General features: G+C 33.6%; 1 protein-coding gene across 6 annotated transcripts in view; it reads right to left on the bottom strand.

The window, feature by feature from the left end:
• The window catches only part of LOC105475960 (CUB and Sushi multiple domains 3), a 1,218,758-nt gene that overhangs the window by 419,212 nt on the left and 779,308 nt on the right, over positions 1-20,238 (bottom strand). For all 6 annotated transcript variants that reach the window (XM_011731490.2, XM_071067898.1, XM_071067897.1 and 3 more), the window contains 3 exons: positions 14,021-14,159; positions 6,867-7,054; positions 642-830 (listed from right to left, as the gene is read on the bottom strand). In XM_011731490.2, the coding sequence (XP_011729792.2) occupies positions 642-830; positions 6,867-7,054; positions 14,021-14,159 (516 nt within the window). The remainder of the gene's footprint in view (positions 1-641; positions 831-6,866; positions 7,055-14,020; positions 14,160-20,238) is intronic.

Raw genomic sequence — 20,238 nt, 5'->3', positions numbered from 1 at the left:
ACATTGAGTGTGCTTTTTGACAAGCAAATATGAAAGCACTTTCCAATCTTAGGAGAAGCAGTTTCTTCCACTGGATTTCATATATGTTTCCTGAAAAATGAAGTGATTCTGACTTATTTTCACAGAAACAAAGAAGCAGTAAAGAACACTGGTATACTATTTATTATAACTAGGAACTTGACACAACAGGGTAGTCTGAGTAAACTACCATGGTGCTGTGTAGCTGGTTAGAATTTGGGTAGACAAGCTCGCCTTCCATTTGAACTGGGACATTTTGTCATTCAAGGCAGGAAGCGAATGCTGCATTTTTTTTAGGGCTTTCTTCTCATACCAATTTGGCATTTTCAAGGCTGTTTTCAAAAGGTCCACAGTATGTTCTTAAATAGTTACATAGGTGAGTTTTAAATATATATGCAAATACAAACAGGGTAGATACATAGATAGTATTTTTAGGCATGGAGTAAGTTTGGTTGATTAGCAACAGTCTTTATTTCATGAATGGTTTTATAGCATAAATTTGCCAGAAAACAAAAGAACCTTTAAAAAATCTAAAAGATTTATAATTATGTCAAATCCCATATAAAAAAATTGATTTTTCTGTTTCTAAATCAGCATATTTTGCATGTCAAATGAGTTATTACCATCACAGGTTGGAAGTGGATGACTCCACCAGTGGTTTTTTTCACATAGAAGGGGCTCTTCATGACTCAACCTGTATCCTGGATCACAACTAAATGAAACAGTAGAGCCAATGGAGAAATCATGACCATAGCGACGGCCATGTACAGGTATTCCAGGGTCCAAGCAAGAATACGTGTTTACTGTAACACCTAGAAAACAAAGGGAAGAAAATAAAGAGTAAGCTTGATGGGGTTAGGATTTGCTGAAAATCATTCCTAATTCTTCAAACAGTTACAAGCAATGATTTTTACAAATAAAGGTACTCATACTTCATTTTTAAAATCAGCAATTTATTTAGTAAATTTGTTTTTTCATTTCCTACCATTAAGGATCAAATTCAGGTCATTTAATTGTATAAGAACTTGATGAAAATGTATAACTATCTGTAAAACTTTGTATTGTTTTAAATTTTGTGTATATATACACATATATATCACAATAATAATCATAGTGATAGTCAACATTTCTTGAATTTATTATATTCCAAGCACCATTCTAAATATTATACAAAATATTCTAATCACTAAAGGAAAAAGAAGAAGAGTAGAGGCATTTTGCAAGGTATGAAAGTATGAACACCAGAACCGTTCTAAGAAAAACCAATTAGTACGTTTCTTCTGGTGGTTAACTGTTGCTGTTATCAATAGTCTATAGTACACTTCAGTGTCTCCTGATATCTTCCTTGCAATTTACAATCTCTAGCTGAGATCATGCCATGACAATGTTTTCTAGAAACATTCCTGGCCCCCACTTGTTTGATGCCAGTAGCACTTCTCCAGTCATGACAATAACAAATATCTCCAGATATTGCTACACATTTCTTGGGGTGCAACAACTCTCAATTGAGAATCACTGGTATAAAGTATACCATGTTATTATTTTTTCTTCCTATATAGGATATTTAAACAATGAATAACTACTATTTCTATATTCCAAAATTAATCATTAACATTTTTAATATTGTATAATTATATTCAATCACATTTATATGAGAAAATATTTATTTGTATTAGCTACCCAATTCAAAAATGAAGCTAAACAAAATGGTACAAAATAGAAGTTTAATTTTAAAGAGGGAAATTGCACATTTTAAGTATATTTATCAAGCATATTCACTTCATCTAAATGCTGTTATTTTAATGAAAAACTAAAATACAATAGAGACAAATTTATCTTCAACATAACTACTTTTATCTGCTAAGTTCCTCTTCTAAGTGAGACCATTATTTTTCTAAGCACCCAGTGCTTTCTTTTTGAGACAGAGTCTTCCTTTGTCACCCAGGCTGGAGTGCAGTGGCACAGTCTCGGCTCACTGTGACCTCCACCTGCTGGGTTCAAGCAATTCTCCTGCCTCAGCCTCCTGATTAGCTGGAACTACAGGCACATGCCACCATGCCCGGCTAATTTTTTGTATTGTTAGGCTGGTCTCAAGCTCCTGACCTCAGGTAATCTGCTTGCCTCAGCCTCCCAAAGTGCTAGGATTACAGGCGTGAGTCAATGCACCTGGCCAGTACCCAGTGCTTTAAAACTCTCATTTGTCTTTGACTCCTCACTTTTTTCCTCCACAAAATATGTCTGAAATCCATTCTCATTGAAAAGCATCATGTCAAGTATTATTTCTCTTACCCTATGCAAGGCCCTCATCACCTCAAGTTTATGAAATAAACAATAACATCTAGCATGTTTTTCAGTATCTTTCATCTCCAATTTATTCTATATAAAATGTTGGACATACGTATAGCCAAAACATGTTTTTTCATAGCTTTAATACCCGATGGCTAATGGCACCATGTTCAAAGTCGTCACCCTGAAAATTAAGATTCCCAAATTAGACTTTACTATTCTAAATTTTTGTCATTATCTCCCAGTGGTCATTCTTTATATCAATCAGATAAGTCTCCTCATTAGTTTTACGCTTTGTCTCGTAGGAACACCTTCAGTTGTCCCCTTAACGTACACAATCTTCTCAATCTTTAACAGAAAAGTTTAGATCCCCTTCCTTTAGGTTTCAATTTCCTCCAATGTTCCAGGTTACATATAACTTTCCTTTATATGAAACTCTAACATTGTAGTAAAATCTTCTAAAATCAGAGAAATGGGGGTTGCAGTGGTCATATACAATGTAAATTACAGTAAAATTTAATTATTCAAAAGTGATTGTAATGTTTTTGGTCATTGACCTATAGTAAAGGTCAATGAATATATGGGGTTAATAATTCATTTGCCTTTCTTGGCTTTTCAACTGATAAAGTAAGATGATGTATTTATTTTATGTCTTCCACTGTGCCGCATTGATCAAAGAGTCACAAAATAAATCTAAAGAAATAGTTCATAATTGGTTGACAAGCAAATAACTCAAGGCATAATTCAAGGCAATGGAAATGTTGCAAACTTAAGAAAATGAGAAACATCATGATGAACTGATATCAGTATTATTTATTAACAGTCATTATTAAATACTAAAACATAATTGGTAAGTAGTTTTAGAAGATTCCTTTTTTTTTTTCTTTAGATGGAGTCTCGCCCATCATACAGGCTGGAATGCAGTGGCTAATCCTGGCTCACTGCAGCCTCCACTTTGCTTCCTGGGTTCAAGCAATCAATTCTCCTGCCTCAGCCTCCCAAGTCGCTAGAATTATAGGCATGCACCTCCACGCTTGGCTAAATTTTGTATTTTTAGTAGAGACGTGGTTTCACCATGTTGGCCAGGCTGGTCTCAAACTCCTGACCTCGAGTGATACTCCCACCTTGGCCTCCAAAGTACTGGGATTACAGGTGTGAGACACCACGCCCAGCTAGTTTTAGAAAATTCTTAAATTTTGGCAACGTACATAATTTTCAGAAGTTCATGTCTGCATTTTATCAAATGACATTAACATTTTATCTTTTTCCTTACTGCTTCATAGAGCTTGTGTTTTTAAAAAATAGAATCCCCAAATAGACATTTTTCTTATTTATGTAAAAAAAATTTGAACATTTTATGTTTCTGTTTCTACTACTCCTCCCCTCAAATATCTATTGGTCATAAATTTTACATTCTTTTAGATGTCTAACATTTTCTTTAATTGGAAAATATATCTAGACATTCATACAAAAAACATATATCTGGAGGTGAATATATGTCTATAGGTTTGTTCTGTATCCATTTTCAAATTTAAAATTTGTATAATATTTAGATATCCAAGACTTAATTATAGTCATATTTCAAGCAATACAACATAATAAACAGATGTGATTTTTCCTGGGGAAAAACTACAGAAATAAAAATAAATTATATTCCTAAAGTCTACTTTATGCTGTTATAATTTTAATGTGTTTTGAAACCTATAAATAGTCTTATCTTTTTTTTTTTTTGAGATGGAGTCTCACGCTGTCACCCAGGCTGGAGTACAATGGTGTGATCTCGGCTCACTGCAACCTCCACCTCCTGGGTTCAAGTGATTCTCCTGCTTCAGCCTGAGTAGCATGGATTACAAGCATGCACCACCATGCCCAGCTAATTTTTGTATTTTTAGTAGAGATGGGGTTTCTACCACGTTGGTCAGGCTGGTCTCGAACTCCTGACCTCGTGATCCACCTGCCTCAGCCTCCCAAAGTGTCGGGATTACAGGCGTGAGCCACTGCACCCAGCCAACCTTATCTTATTGATACAGTTTTTGTAATCCCCATGTTTTGAGGGGCAGACAGAGTGGGGTAAAAAATGCCTTGGGAAAGGCAATATAACAGAAACTTGGAGTACAAGCCGTGGTGGCATTGCAAGCATTCCTTCCTATAGGATTTTGATTGCCTGGGGAAGACAAACTACTTTCACTTTCAATGAAATTGATTAAAAAAAAAAATAGAAATACAGCAAATGCCAAATGTATTGTTAATGTTCTCATTAGTAATCTACTGATTTTGAGGTTTGTGAATGGTTCATTTGAAAAATATAGTTTAGTTACCTTCAGCTTGGGAAACAGTAAGAAAGAGATGAATGAAAAGACTTTTGTTTGTTTCTTGATAAGAAAGGATTTATATTGTTGGAGATTATTTCACAGGAGTAAATATACCACAAGACTAATAGAAGGAGAGAAAGTGATTTCTTAAAGACAAATTTAAATACAATGCATCTTGCCAGATTTGACCAAATTAACACCAAGTGTGTCTCTAATCAACCTCAACATTTCTGAGCTCTCAGCTTCCACTTTGCCCTTTAAGGCACTAGCCCTCAAAAATAACTTGGACTATGACACTAAGAACTTGTAAATGACAAACGCTAACTGAAGGTATGCATTTGAGCCTTCTTATTTTTATTCCTTATCTGACTAGCTTTTGTAGGAGAAATGTAAAGGCTATCATTTATTGAGAACATACTGCATGTTTGCTGCATGTTACCAGTTACGCAAAACACTTTGCATGTTTTGTTTCATTTAATCTTTAAAATAGTCCTGTTTCTGATAAAGACCACATACCCTGGGTGGAATGGGATTGGATATGATTTACTGGGTAAAGGATACTACAATGGACTAAAAGAAAAGCTGCCTGGCCCGGCGCGGTAGCTCAAGCCTGTAATCCCAGCACTTTGGGAGGCGAAGACGGGGGGCGGATCACGAAGTCAGGAGATAGAGACCATCCTGGCTAACACGGTGAAACCCTGTCTCTACTAAAAAAATACAAAAAAAAAAAAAAAAAAAAAAAAACAAAAAAAAAAAAACTAGCCGGGCGAGGTGGCGGGCGCCCATAGTCCCAGCTACTGGGGAAGCTGAAGCAGGAGAATGGCATAAACTCCAGAGGCGGAACTTGCAGTGAGCCGAGATCTGGCCACTGCACTCCAGCCTGGGCGACGGAGCGAGACTCCGTCTCAAAAAAAAGAAAAAAAGAAAAAAAAAGAAAAGCTGCCTGCATATTGATATCAATTAATTACTAGTGAGGATTAGTTTTGAAGTAGATTTTTCTAAATGACTAATTTGACTCAGGTTTAATAAATACATGCTAGACTAAAAATCTCAGTTAAGGCACTTTAGTTCATTTGAACCCCCACGTATATGTGCATTCTCTTGTTGCATTTTACAATGATTTTTGTAAAGTATACTTTCATTCTACAAAGCTCAAAATAATGAGAAGTTAATATAATTAAACAATACTGTAGATAAGATGATTTTTAAAAAGTAATGGATCTATATTGACAATTATTTTAAAAAACCCATGAGTCCATTGACTATATGTATTGAAGATAGATGCCCAACAGCAAATATAAAACTATATATTTGAAATGCAGAAATTTCTTCTTGAGGGGGAAAAGGTCATAATCAACTTGAATATTAAAAGAAATAATATAATATCTGCATTTGAAATAAAGACATATTTTAATAACCCTCTTAAGTGTGTTGTTAAGATTCATTTATCAAAAGTGCATTTCATGTAAAAGTATATGGCTATGCATTCATGATGAAAACGTATGCATATGTAAATTTATATGTTTGCACACATATAAATCTTATGCAGTATAGCCACACATGCACAAAATGTTTGTAAAGAAAAAAAAGCTCATTTCTGTGTTCATATCAGCATCAAAATTTTTCAAAAATCAAAAATATTTTAGACTTTTTAAACAAAACCATTAGATTTAATAGGGATTATGATGATTCCAACACTCTGAATTATAGCTTGTATTAATATAGTTTTCTTTACTTATATTAATCATATTTAAATATATGTGTACACAGTTTGCTTTTTAATTTTAATATGATTTTCAGAATTTTATGCAAAATAATAAAATTAAATATTTTAAATGGAAAATACATACAATCAATGTGAGGAAACTATAAAAGAATAACTGAATTTGTGAAGTAAATGCTAAAAAAGTTGTTTATATATCTCAGGCTGGCAATTACTGCCTATTATCTGCTTTTCAGAACTATACACAAATAATTGGTACACAAACTCATTTTCAAATAATGATTTGATGCTTCTGATATTTCTTTAGTATTTTGCTTCATAATGATATTAGATAGATATTGCTGGAAAATCTATTGCAGAATTTACTAAAACACACACCTTACCTTATAAAGCATTAACATTCTTATAGATGAAGGAAAGTTTTGATTTAAAATAAATAGAGCTACTAGTTCTCTTAGTAAAACTATAATAATACAAAATGTAGAGCAAACAGAATGAGGAAATCAAAAAAATTTATCATTACTTACTTTCATAGTGAATCTTGAAGCCATTATTGGAACGACTGTTGTCTGTTGTAAATAGAAGGTATATAAAATTACTGCTACTAAATAGAAACTGGGGCACTTGGGTGCCATTGTAAGATCCAAGCAAGGGTGACAGAAGATTTGGCCCATCATGAACTTCCAGAACATCATAATTTAGTTCAGTCTGAAATCTAAGGTTAAAAGACACATGTGAAAATAGATTTAGAATAAACACTATATAGGGAAATAATACTTTAGACTGCTATTTAAATTCTTATTTAAAATTTTTCCATTTTATATTATAATTTTATTTAGCTTATCTAATATCTAAGATATCATTTAAGACACCATCATTTGTGAATACCAAAGGTATAAGCTCTTATTCCTATGAAAAATTATTATTAAAAAGTTATGTGTATATACTTGTTGTTCCTAAGTAAGATTCTTTCAAATATTATGAATTATCTTTTTCAAATATTATAAATTGTCTTTTAACTGGCCTGTTCATAAACCAAACATATTTTTGGAGTTATCTTTGGTTGCCTTCCTCATTTTTATGGAAAACTATGTGGTTTACATTTATTTTCAATCAGATAATTAGATTCTCATCTTAATAAGATATACATTTCAAATTTGACATCTGCTTTTATAATTATTTTTTATTCAAGTGTTTTTTATTGACACATAACATTTATACAAAATTTTTGGATAAATCTATTTCAGCCATTAAACATGTAATAAAGTTTGTATTTGAAAACAACAGTTCTAAGTAGGTGGTAACTAATGATGATACATTTGATGTTTATTAAAGTGTCAGCAGCTCTACTAAAGACTTTATCTACATTAGTTTATGTAATCCTCCCATTAACTCTACGGCGTAGCTGATATTATTGAACCCACTTTCCAAGTAAGAACATCACAGCCTTCAAAACTTTTTTCTTTTTTCTTTCTTTTTTTTTTTTTTTTTGGAGACAGAGTCTCATTCCATCACCCAGGCTAGAGTGCAATGGTGCCATCTTAGGTCACTGCAGCCTCCGCCTCCTGTACTAAAGCAATTCTCGTGTCTCAGCCTTCTTAGTAGCTGGAATTACAGGTGTGTGCCACCATGCTTGGCTAATTTTTGTATTTTTAGTAGACACGGGGTTTCACCATCTTGGCCAGGCTGGTCTCTAAGTCCTGACCTCAAGTAATCCACCTGTCTCGGCCTCCCAAAGTTCTGGGATTACAGGTGTGAGCCACTGCGCCCAGCCACCTTCAAAACTTAAATAGTATCACATTATCTTAAAGTACAGAAGAAGGCATCAAAACCAAGTCTCCCTGACTCTAACCTCTATTCTATGATGTCTGATCTTATCATTAGATTTTTGGTTGCAGTGGGTCAAGATCACACCACTGCACTCCAACCTGGGCGACAGAATGAGACTTTGTCTCAAAAAAAAAAAAAAAGGAAGGAAAAAAAGAAATTGTCAACCTATTATTTGGTTGCTTTGTTGTCAGTCTATTGTGAAGATTGAAACTGGAGTTTCACTTTGATAGCTAGTCAGCTGACAACAGCCATATTAAAATGCACAGAAGAGTCAGGCATTACTTTGAATTGAAACATAAAGAGACTTAATTCTTAATAGAATAGCAACATTAACTGGTGATATAAATAACGTGTTCAGTACTGGTGAATCTTTAAAAAGAAAATCATTGCAGATTTGTCCTAAGGAACTATAAAAATACATTCTAATAACAAGCAAAATAGGATAGGGTTACACAATAAATTGAATTTCTTTCATTTTCTGTTTTAAAATAGTTGTATAAATTTCTCATGAATTGCCTCTATCTCGTGTTTGTTTATGAAATTAAATTTATTGTTTATGCTAAACAAATATTATGGTAGCACTAAATGTTATTATAAATGAAATGGATCTAATCTTATTCAATTTTTGTTGTCTTTAAAAAACATTCTTGATGTAATCCAAACCCTTCCTAACCAAATTGAAATAGTCCTCATTAACTTAAAAAAAAATTATTCTCTGAAAGACATAGTGATAACATGCATTCAGGGAGCTGAGGATAGGAAAATGGAATAGAAAGATACACTACACTTTGAACGATTGATAATAAAATGAATACATCTTAGACTTAGCAGCTGCTGGATATTAAGAAAATTTAGAAACTGTGGGAATAAACAAAAACAAAAATTCCGTTGCAGATCTGAGAGCAAGAATTGCTAAATGTTTGGATATGTTAAGAAGAGGTAAATGGTTTTAAAAACATGTTTGTTGGTGTTACTGCTATTTTGTTTTGTATTTAACAGGAAATCATATTTCTTACAGTTTTATTGACAAGCTGTTGAGACAATCTCAAAGAGAAAATGAATAACACATTTGTAAATAATTTTTTTTCTGTAGATTAATTTTAATAATTTTCTCCATTTGAGAATATAGAAATAAAACTACAAAATAGCTATGCCACCATCTTAATTATATTATCTGGTTTTTACAAATTTTATTTTCAACACATTTAAATGACTCATGAGTAGTGGAGAGTAAGTGACATGACTCTAATAAATCATTTCTTGGAACCAACTTCTACGACAATATTCTCAGAATAAGAGGAATTATTAAAAAGTTGGCAATGAAGTGTCCTTACAAGGATTTGTCTGGAAATCAGAAGGGAATTAGATATTTTCAAGAATCTAGTATGTGTTAGATATTTTAGAAATGATATTCTATTTCTCAAAACAATCTCTAGAGAAAAATAAAGCACCAAGACATTATAAGGCCACTGATCAAGGATGTGGTAGACATACTTATGTCTGATTTCATAGTGTCTATTCTATGTTGCTACCCTAATGGATAAAATTCACTTATTTTTTAAATTGAAATACCTTGTTCATCCCTTTGCTACTGAGTTACTGCTAACCATATGATAGCTTTGTATGATGTAGATTATTAAAATAACCGATTTTCTGGCAAAGCACATGGAGTATAGACAGCCCTCAACCAAAATCTCATACCCTTAAAAGGTCTTTAGAAAAGAATAAATAGAAGAAGATACTTAAGGAATTTTTTTCTTCAAATAGCTCCAATTCAATAATCTTACAGGATTTGGGGTGGAAGTAAAGGAAGGGCAAATAGAAAGCTCAAGCTGCAAAAGGAGCATTTATTTCAGTTTACAACAGTGAGAAGAACTTGGGACTTAATTTTATTTTATTTATATAAGGTAGATTCAAAATAAATATGTTGATATAAATGTGTTCTGTTTATTCTAAAATACTGAAAATATCATTAATAAATTCTTAAAGCATTCTAACTCCTGATTATTCCAGTGTTTGGGACAATTAACAAAGAATGATTGTTTAATTATTGGTATTAGGGATGTGGAAGGAGCCATGAGATTACAATTTATGTGAGTGGGTAATTTCATGATTAAGAAACGAGGCACAGTTGACAAGTCTGGCTTGGTGATGTTCATGGGGAGAAGCAAAAATCTTTAAACTGTAGGAAACATTCCTCACTCCAGGCCTATTCTGATCTATTTACAAGACTGATTATTGTTCCTGTGCACAAATCTTACATTGAAAATCACTTTTCAATTAGACTTTCTTGCTTCTAGCCTAATTTAAAAGATTTGTGTCTTAATCAATAGATAAGAGAATAAGAAAGTGGCAAAGTAAAACACGCTAAGTAACTCTATTTATAGAAATTGAATTAAGTTTTTGTCTATTTAACTAGTGTTACATTTTATTAAAATGGCTGGAAAGATTTCACCAGAAAGTCAGGTTTGAAATAGTCTAATTTCAAATATAGGCTATACAGTACAAGTGAATTCATTTTGGAGAATTCTAAAGGTATTTAAACAAGATAGGAAAGCAGCAAAGAGGCCTGTATTGGCCTGTTGGAAGGATAGAAGACACATGCTAATAATTTTGGACAGAGAAAATAGTGCCTTCAAACAAAAGTCCAAAATCAAAAGTCAAAGTATGGATGCTCTCTGAATTGCAGGCATTGTTTGGCAATCAAACTGTTTGTCAAGTGGGCCACTCTAGCCTACTTTGAGCTGAAAGATAGTAGGAGTTTATTTATTTAATGATGATTAATGACTCTCATTAGCAAATCAGCAGATGCTTTTCAACATAATAATGCACTTTGTGTTCATAAAGCTTAAACTAGTTTTCTAGTTACATTATTTTTGGCTTATACAGTATTTTAAAAATGAATAAGAGAATAAAAGAAAATGTTATTTTAAAATAACATTCCAGTTTCAATTAACTAGAAGGTGGGGAAGGGGTGATGTCTTCATAAGAAAACACTGCTGTTTGATTAAAAAAAAAAATAGCATGTTTCAAAAGAAAGGCAAGATCCATTCCTACTCCCCAACATCACCCAGAAAAACAAATAGTTAAATCACTCTGCATAATAAAGTAACAAATATTTTGAGACTTACCCTGCTATATACCAGAAGAGGCAGAGGGAAGGGGGAAATGAGGACTGAAGATTCAAGATGCAGAAGAGATTAAAGATGAAGAATGGTTTGGGATAAGAGAGGGTATTGGAGAGATACAAGCAATTATTCCTGTGATGGGGGTTATCAAGAAAATTTAGAACAGTGTAGGCTTATTCAATCTTAAATGACTCTGGATTGTGCCATAGTCCTCTTTCATTGTCACCTGCATTATGGTTTTCATGAGAACGAAAGAAAGTGATACAAATGAAAAGAGTAATGTTGAGAGAGTGCAGCAGCTTCAGTCTCTATTATGCAGGGTGCTTCTGGAGACAGGATTTAAATTCAGAATTGAACAAAAGCATCCCCAGACATTCTTTGAAAATTGTAGGAGAGAGTAGATTTCCCTTGTATGTGGGATGGGGGTCAACTCTTTTTACTTGAATATTGAAGGATAATGACTGGTGAAAGTCATCTGGGTGATAGATACTAAGAATGGATACAAATAAAATATGAAAATAACGTATTTTCAACTACCTTTGCACCTCCTGATACAAAATACTGTTTAGTCCAAAAGAAGAAATACAAAAATTATGTACTTGACATATTATATCAATATATATGAGATTATTTCTGATAGATTAACAAATATGCTTGTTTTTCAAATGTAAAATACTAAATTTAAAAACTGAAAAATATGGATGAAATACTTGTCCTATTGTTCCAAATCAATACATATCATGCTTTATCGTATATTCCAAACCAAATATATTTCTGTGTGCTTAAGTAAGGTTGGTTAATTTTAGTTCAACATTAATGGAACAACTATATTGGAAAAATATTTAATAATGAATAAATAAGATGCTTTTCAAGCTTTCTAAAATTGCTATGGCAACATAAGTCATGTAAACCAATAAATAGGGGATATGGTTTCAACAAAATAGCAACAACAACAAAAAAATGCCAAATGAATGTAAATGAAAACTTTAAAAATGTGTAAATCATTTTTGTGGGCTGAATTGTGTTCCCCCAAATTTCTATGTTGAAATCTTAACCACTAGTAGTACCTCAGAATGTGATAGTATTTGGAGAAAGAGACTTTAAAAGGGTAATTAAGGTAAAGTGAGATCATATAAATGGACCCCAATCCAATGTAACTGGTGTCCAGGACATAAACACACACACAGAGAAAATCTCATGAAGATAAATGGAGAAGACAGCCATCTACAAGGCAAAAAGAGAATCCAGAATAAACTGTCTTGTGTACACCTTGATCTTGAACTTCTAGCCTCCAGAGCTGTGAGAAAATTAGTTTCTGTTGTTTATCTCACGCAGTCTGTGACACTTGGTTATGGCAGCCCTAACTAATACAGAAAACTAATATAGCCCTAGTAAACCATGTAGATTATAATAAGATAGTGTTAAATTAAGTTTAGCTTAAAACCTCTTGTATACTTTGAATTCCTGCGTAAGAAAGGGCAAGCTAACTAAGAGTATAATCTTGTAATAAATAGCTGAGTGTCATCCAATTACAGAAGCCAAGTTTCAGTCAATAACAGGCCACCAACTGATTAGATCATATCTATACAAGGCAAATGCCAAGCTGTAACTAATCAAGCTGTTTCTGTATGTCACTTTTTTTTTTTTTTTTTTTTTGGTCTATAAATACTTTCTGCCCACTTGCTATGTGAACCTCTTCGTATATACTGATTCAAGGTGCTACCTGATTCGTGAATTGTTCTTTGCTCAAATAAACATGATTAAATTTAACTTGTCTAAGGTTTTTAACAGTAGAATGAACCCATGTGAAATGTTTAATACTTTACATCTGTTCAAAGTGGAATCTGTTCTCTCCCATGCAGATGTTAACACTAGCATGGATGGACACATTCAGTGAAGGACCTTTTGAGTTAGGAAAGAATCATATTAGGTTTGTAAAATTCAATCTTCAGTCAATAATAAATATATTCTGCTGTACTTATTTGTTTTTCATGTGGCTCTAATGCTTAAAGAAGTTTTTTGTTCATCTGTTTGTTTTTTAAGAAAGGGGTTGGGAGATGAGAGAAGTCAGTGATATAATTGAGAGATTATATAGATAAAGCTATTTTGATTTGTAAATTGTGATTCAATAGCATATGAGAAGTTTCATTCTTTTAACGTTTAAAATATTCAATATTGTAGCCTTTTACAATATAGTTTATTTGATCAGTAATACTAATTTTTCTAGGGGGAATAAAAGGTCAGCTGTTGAACCATTACTACAAACTACATGACAGTCCTTTTCAGAAGGACTTAGAGGTGAAAGCATATGGATAGCGTGCCTAGGTGTCTTAGACTGCACTACAGTGTTGATTTGAATGTGTTTACGGCACCTTTGCCTCTTGAAACCTAGCAGAGCAGAATTCACAGGCCCTTCAAAATATAGGACAACTAAGCTCATTAAGTTAAAGGTCACATGTTCGTATCTTAGTAGTATACATGTACATAAAGCAAAAAGGTCGATCTTGCATATTTCAATAGTACTGATACAGCATTAAACAAATAGAAAATTAACTTGGAAACAGGCTGAAAGGTTAAAGGGGGCAAACAGATGAAAGCATTCAAAGCACAGCAATTTGACTATTACAATAGAATTAAACATTGATTCGGCAAATGCAAAAGAGAATGTCAACTAGTCTTTTAGATAATATTTTCTTTAAAAGTAGAAAAAATATTTGTGAGACCTTTCAAATGTAATTTTGATGGAGTGTCCAGGTTCAGCTTCAATCACCCACTCACAATTCAAAGAGTCTTTGTAGTATCCTGGCCATCCTGGTGAGAGAATCACTCCACTGGGAGCTGAAAAATGGCCACCACATGGGGCTGAAAAATTAAATCAGAGAACAAGTAAGAATAAAACATTCAGCATAAATCACAGATATTATTCTTAACACTAAAAATTTTTTAAAACAAATCTCTGCATATCTTTATTAAATAGTTAATACTATTTTTGAAAGTAATGGTACATCATCAAAAATGATGATTTTTCTAAAAAGGTAATCTACTTTTCAAAATATGAAATAGCTATATTTAGCATAGCTCATCCTTAAGTCCTTAAGTCTATGAATAATACCCCTTACATATGTTCTTGTCTCTCTATCATCATCTTTGTATTCAAAGCTTGAAAGAAAACCCAAGTTGTTAGTTTTGATCTCTTTCTCTTTTATTTTCTTACTTATGTTATCAAATTCTACTAATTCACCTTATACACTAACAGTTTGAACTTCCATTTTCCAGAGTCACTACTATAATTCAAGCCTTCATTGATTCAACTTTTTACCTTATTTCTCATCTGCTATTTTCTTTCTTACTTTAGTACAGCTGTCAGAATAATGTCCTCCAAATTACAGTTTCATCACACCATTTCCTAGACATCTATCCCCTTTCTTTGTTTTGTATTTTGATCTCTTTTCTTTTTAATATCAAATTTAAATATTATTTATCATTTCAAATATTGTATCCTCCGATTTCCCTAAACTCACACATAATTGAAACCACAATGATAGCATTGCAGTTCCAGTAAGCACTGATTAGATCATTTAGTGTAAACGCTCATTTTGAAGATGTGTAAACCAAGTTTTAGAGAGAGCAAATTCCCAAAGTTCACTGTGTTGAAAAGTTTTAAAATCACTTTCAACTCAACTTCTGCAAAACAAAGCCTTAGTATTGACCCTCTTCCATTACTTCCCGTATTGGTAAATGAAACCACCATCTGTCCAGTTGCATAAACTAGAAAGATAGAAGTATTCAGTTTTCATACTTATATTATTTTTACCATTTACTCCCATATCCAACCCATCCGTTACTCCCATATCCAACCCATCTGGGAGCTCGCTCTTGTTTCTCTAGCTCTATGACTTTTGTCTTAGTTTAAAGTACCATAATCTCATCCCTCAGTATGGAAATATCCTCTGAACTGGTCTCTGCATTTACACTATTCTCCATGCTACTGATACAGTGATTTTTTTTTTCTTTTCTTTAATTCACAAAGCTTACCATGCCCTTTAGCGACAACTTTCTGTGTTTCCTGATAAGGCTGTGTAGGATCTAGCTGTTACTTATTCTCTAGCCTTGTCACGGAACTCCCCTTCACTCTGCAGCCCAGCTGCATTAGCCTGCTCTACTTTCTGGAAGTATACACCGAAGAGAACATGGAGGAAAGAGTATTTGAGATGTTGAAAATTATCAGGAAAGAAAAAAAAGGCTAAATGTATACTAGATCAACTTTTTAATACATCACTATTCCCAGTATCTTATCACATTATTTTCTTTAAATCTTCCCATTTAAACTCTTACCCATGTGTTTATATTTTTCCTAGCTTATTTCTTTCTGCTTTGTCTTACAGAATTTCTGAAAACAATTGCTCTAGACACTACTTTACTCCTTTTTATTCTTTAAATAACTTGATGGAACCCAAATGAAATAGTAAATATTTATAAATTGGCCTAGGAATTAAACATTACTGTAAAATTTCCATTTTTAGTAAAACATTTTCTATGTGAAATTGCCAAAAGATGTTATTTGTATGACAGAGAACCTTCATAAAAACTAAGTTTTCTTCCTTAGTAGAATTTAATTTCGTTTCCTAAAAAGCTTTTAAAGGAGGCCATTTTCATGAGGATTATTTACTCTTCCTAGTTATGATGACTCATAATTAGATTTCCTGTAGGGTTATGCATTTCAAAAATGAAATTATGTGCATAATAGTCACGTAAATTACCATACTTTACAAGACAGAGCTAAATATTTTAGTGAGAGAGAGTCCTCAAAGTATGGAGTATTTCTGACACAAATCTTCATTATGTCAGCAACTCATATTGTTCCAGAAAAGCATTCATTCATTCAACCTAATCATCATTAGGCAAGGTAGTCATAAAATTAACAATTGAGTAATGGGCCATAAAGGATTAAAAAGTAAAGTACTGAGAAGCATTCTGACTAGTCACTCAGTGCAAAATGTGAGGGAGGCAGAGTTAAGAGGGGGCTTTAAAGTGAAGAAGTAGCCTAAAGATGTGATTGATTGCTGTTTGTTTCTCAAAATGACTCTCCAGAATAGTGACCCTGCTTGTGGTTCTTCTTCTACTTCTGATATTTTCTGAAGGTGCTATTTTCTCACTTAAAGGGTTGGAATTTCCCTAAATTATTCTTCCAAAAGTATAGGAACCGACTCTCCAGAAGGTCTACGCCCAAGAGGGGAGAGACATGCTTATGTGGGTCGGTCAGCAAAAGTCTCATGATTAAAGTGACCCTCAGGCACATGAGAGGAAAATGTCAGTAAGGAGATGTCATGGTGTAGCAACAGTGGAAGAGTATGGAGTAGATAAAATGCAAGAGAAAGGAGAGACTAAATGTAGAAAAACAAAACAAAACAAAAAAACAGCTGAAGAAAAAAAAAAAGCTGCCCAGAGTTTTGGAACAAAAACCTAAAAATACTATTATTATTGTTTTTTATTTATTTATTTGAGATGGAGTTTCGCTCTTGTTGCCCAGGCTGGAGTGCAATTGCATGATCTCATCTCATTGCAACCTCCGCCTCCTGGGTTCAAGTGATTCCCCTGCCTCAGCTTCCGGAGTAGCTGGGATTACAGGCATGCACCACCACACCCGGCTAATTTTTTTTGTATTTTTAGTAGAGACAGGGTTTCGTCATGGCCAGGCTGGTCCTGAACTTCTGACCTCAGGTGATACACCCGCCTTGGCCTCCCAGAGTGGTGGGATTACAGGCATGAGCCACCATGCCCGGCCTAAAAATATTATTAATTACACATATTTTACCTGTAAAGAAATCTAACTGCAATATGTGTAAAATACAACTAAAAAAAACCCAAAAAGTTAGTTACTCAAATTTAACAATGCTGCCATATTCATATATTGCCTATGTAGTTAATTATGTATCTACCGAAATTTAAGAAAATCTTATACATTTTTTTAACCAAAAATGAGCTTGTGTATCTCCAGGTATGAAGATACTATACTTTAAAAAGGATTTCTCTAAAAAACAATAACTACTCCTGGCTGAACAAGAAAAAATTGGAATATACAGAAAGCAAAAAGAGGACCAAGGCCATAAAGAAGCATTTTCAAAGTCCCATTCATTCATTCATTCATTCATCTTTTATTCATTAATATTTCAGTTTTTCCACATACCATTGTGTGGCAGGTGTGTGCTTGTGTGGCATTTGTACTACTTCTACAAATGAACATTTATGGAATGCTTTCTATGTGTCAGGCACTCTTAGATTATTTTATATAATGCTCAAAATAATCTAGCCAGATAAGAAAACTGATGTGTAAGGAATTTAAATAATTTGCATCTGAGCTGTCAAGGATTTGAACAAAGCCAGTTCGACTCTAGAAAAATTCTTTCCAACTGACATTAAGATAGTCTTTTTCCTCTCCTCACGGTGCCTATGGTGCAAAAGACAGAAATATTAACAAAAGGTAAAAATGTCAAGTTCTGTAACAAAGGTATGTCCACAAGGGGCCTAGAAAAGGAAATGAATACATGCTTCATAGAAGAGATTATGTTTAATTTGAAGAGTAAACAGGATGAACTCAAGAATGAGTCAGAATTCACCAACAGAAAAACTGAGGGAGGATATTGTAAATGAAAGCAACATCACATGCAAATGTGTAGAGGATTGAGTTAGCACAAAGTAATGCAAATACCTTTTCTAGGGAATAAAGAAGTGATGAGAGAAGATTAGAAAAGGAGCTGGTTTGCTCCAGTATGGAAAGTGAACCATGGCAATTGAAAAATTATTGACAAAGGACACATACATATATACATATATAGACAAAGGATAAGATTTTCATTTAAACAAAACTTTCATGTAAAATAGATTGCAGCACTACACCTGGATTTAGTGAGATCAGTTAGGAGATTGTTACAACTATCTAGGAAAGGCATTATCAGATTCTGAAATAAGGCTATAGCAGAGATAGGCAGAATGTGCAAGGTATTTACGAAGGAGAATCAAAAGCATTTATTGACGTGCAAAGAGTAACTCTGAGGAAGGAGTCTCAACCGGTCCTTGACCCCTTGGCATGTGCAATAGGGTGGACGGTGATTCCATTCACCAAAATGGGAAACACGGAACAGGGAGGAGCTTCATGCGGAAAGTTAATGAGATTCAGTGCTAAAATGGAAGCGTCTACGAAATATCACAAGAAACAAGAGAAAATAAAATCTGGAGCTCTTAGCTATCTTAGGAGTGATTTTCAAAATTGATTGATGTTCAAGTTTCCACATAGGTTGAAGGTAAAGGTGAATTTAGAGGAAAAGATGAGAGATGATTGAATATGCAACCCTTTGAAAAAAGTTTTAATTTAATAAAATTAAGTAGGTACTGTCCAATAGCTAGTATATCACTACACTGAGAAAAGGGCTGAGATGAATTATTTGTTTGGGTCTTCCTCTCATCGAAGTGTGTGAACTGGGATAACTTTAACAAGTAAAAATAATAAATTCCTAGGTTTTAGTGGGAAAATAGAATAGTGTATATCTCACTTGACTGAGATAAACTTTAGTTTAACTAAATTTAGACAGGCTTCTTCTTGACTCAAGACCCTCCTTCCCATCTCCTTTTCCTAGAGCATTTACTTTAGAAAACTTGTATTTTTTTTCCCTCTGCATCTTTGAAATGTAAATTTTCTCCCAGCCTCTTGCTAGTTTTATGACCCAAGAATGTCTTTTTCAATGACCTGGGAAACATCCTTTGGAGCACCCTTATCTTCCGGTCTCTGTGGGAGAGTGGGAACCTAACTTTAATAAGCTCCAATTATCAAACATAAATGATCTAATCACATTGGCCAACCTACCCCCTAACATGCTCCTACTAGCTCACCCCAATGCTTAAAAACCCTCTCTCTCTTTGGAAGGAGTTGAGTTCAATCTTTTATCTCCTTTGCAATAGTCTCAAATAGTCTTGCTTGCCTGTTTAACTCTGATGGAGAAATTTTTCTTTGACACACACATGATCCTCAACTTATGACGGAGTTTTGACTTATGATCATGACTTGATGAGAAACATGGACTAGGTAGTGACAGAGCTGAGACTCAAATTCAAATTGTTAAATTCCTAGTTAAGAATTACTTCCACAATAGATTTATGACTTTTCCAAAAGGAAATTTTATTTAAGCATTTTATACTCTCTTTACCATTGTTTAGTGAAGACAGAAATACATGAAAAGTCAGCGGAGTAGAATATTCAGTCCAAAAGTTTTTAGTATAATGTTGAGGCTCTAAACACTCCATTTTAAGTGCCTCTCCGCTACTATTTATTATTCATTTTTAATTTATTAAACATTTAGTTTCTGCTACTATGCCTAAGATACTGTGCTAGCTGCTGAAACTGAAAAAAAAAAAAATCTATATGACATTATATCTGCCTTCAAGAGATACACATTTTCTACAAGGAAGATTGATAGAGTTAACATGAAACATGATAAGTACATGCTTGAGCTGGGTAAGTAGCTTTGAAATATAGGGCAGGGACAGGTACTATGCCAGGGGCATTAGGAAAGAGTCCCGGAAGGAGATGTTTGAAGATGAAGAATTTAGATTAAAAAATGAATACATGCAAAATAGGCTTAACAGAAGGGGGACAGATAGGCAGAGATAGGAAGTAAAAAATACTAATCTGTGTGAGGGAAAAGTCAAGTGGTTCTTTGTTACTACAACTTATTGTTAGTGGACGCCTAAGAAGGAGCAGTTCGTGGGGGCCTCTAGTTATATGCAGTAATTATTGCTTTCAAAGATTTTCAAACTTTAGTGGGCATCTACTGAGCTTGTTAAAATGCAGATTCCTTTGGGAGACCGAGGCGGGTGGATCACGAGGTCATCCTGGCTAACATGGTGAAATCCTGTCTCTACTAAAAAATACAAAACTTTAGCCGGG

Source organism: Macaca nemestrina, chromosome 8 (assembly GCF_043159975.1).
Source record: "Macaca nemestrina isolate mMacNem1 chromosome 8, mMacNem.hap1, whole genome shotgun sequence".
Taxonomy (NCBI): domain Eukaryota; kingdom Metazoa; phylum Chordata; class Mammalia; order Primates; family Cercopithecidae; genus Macaca; species Macaca nemestrina.
The sequence above is the reverse complement of the archived record's forward strand: the minus strand, read 5'-3'. Positions and strand labels throughout refer to the sequence as shown.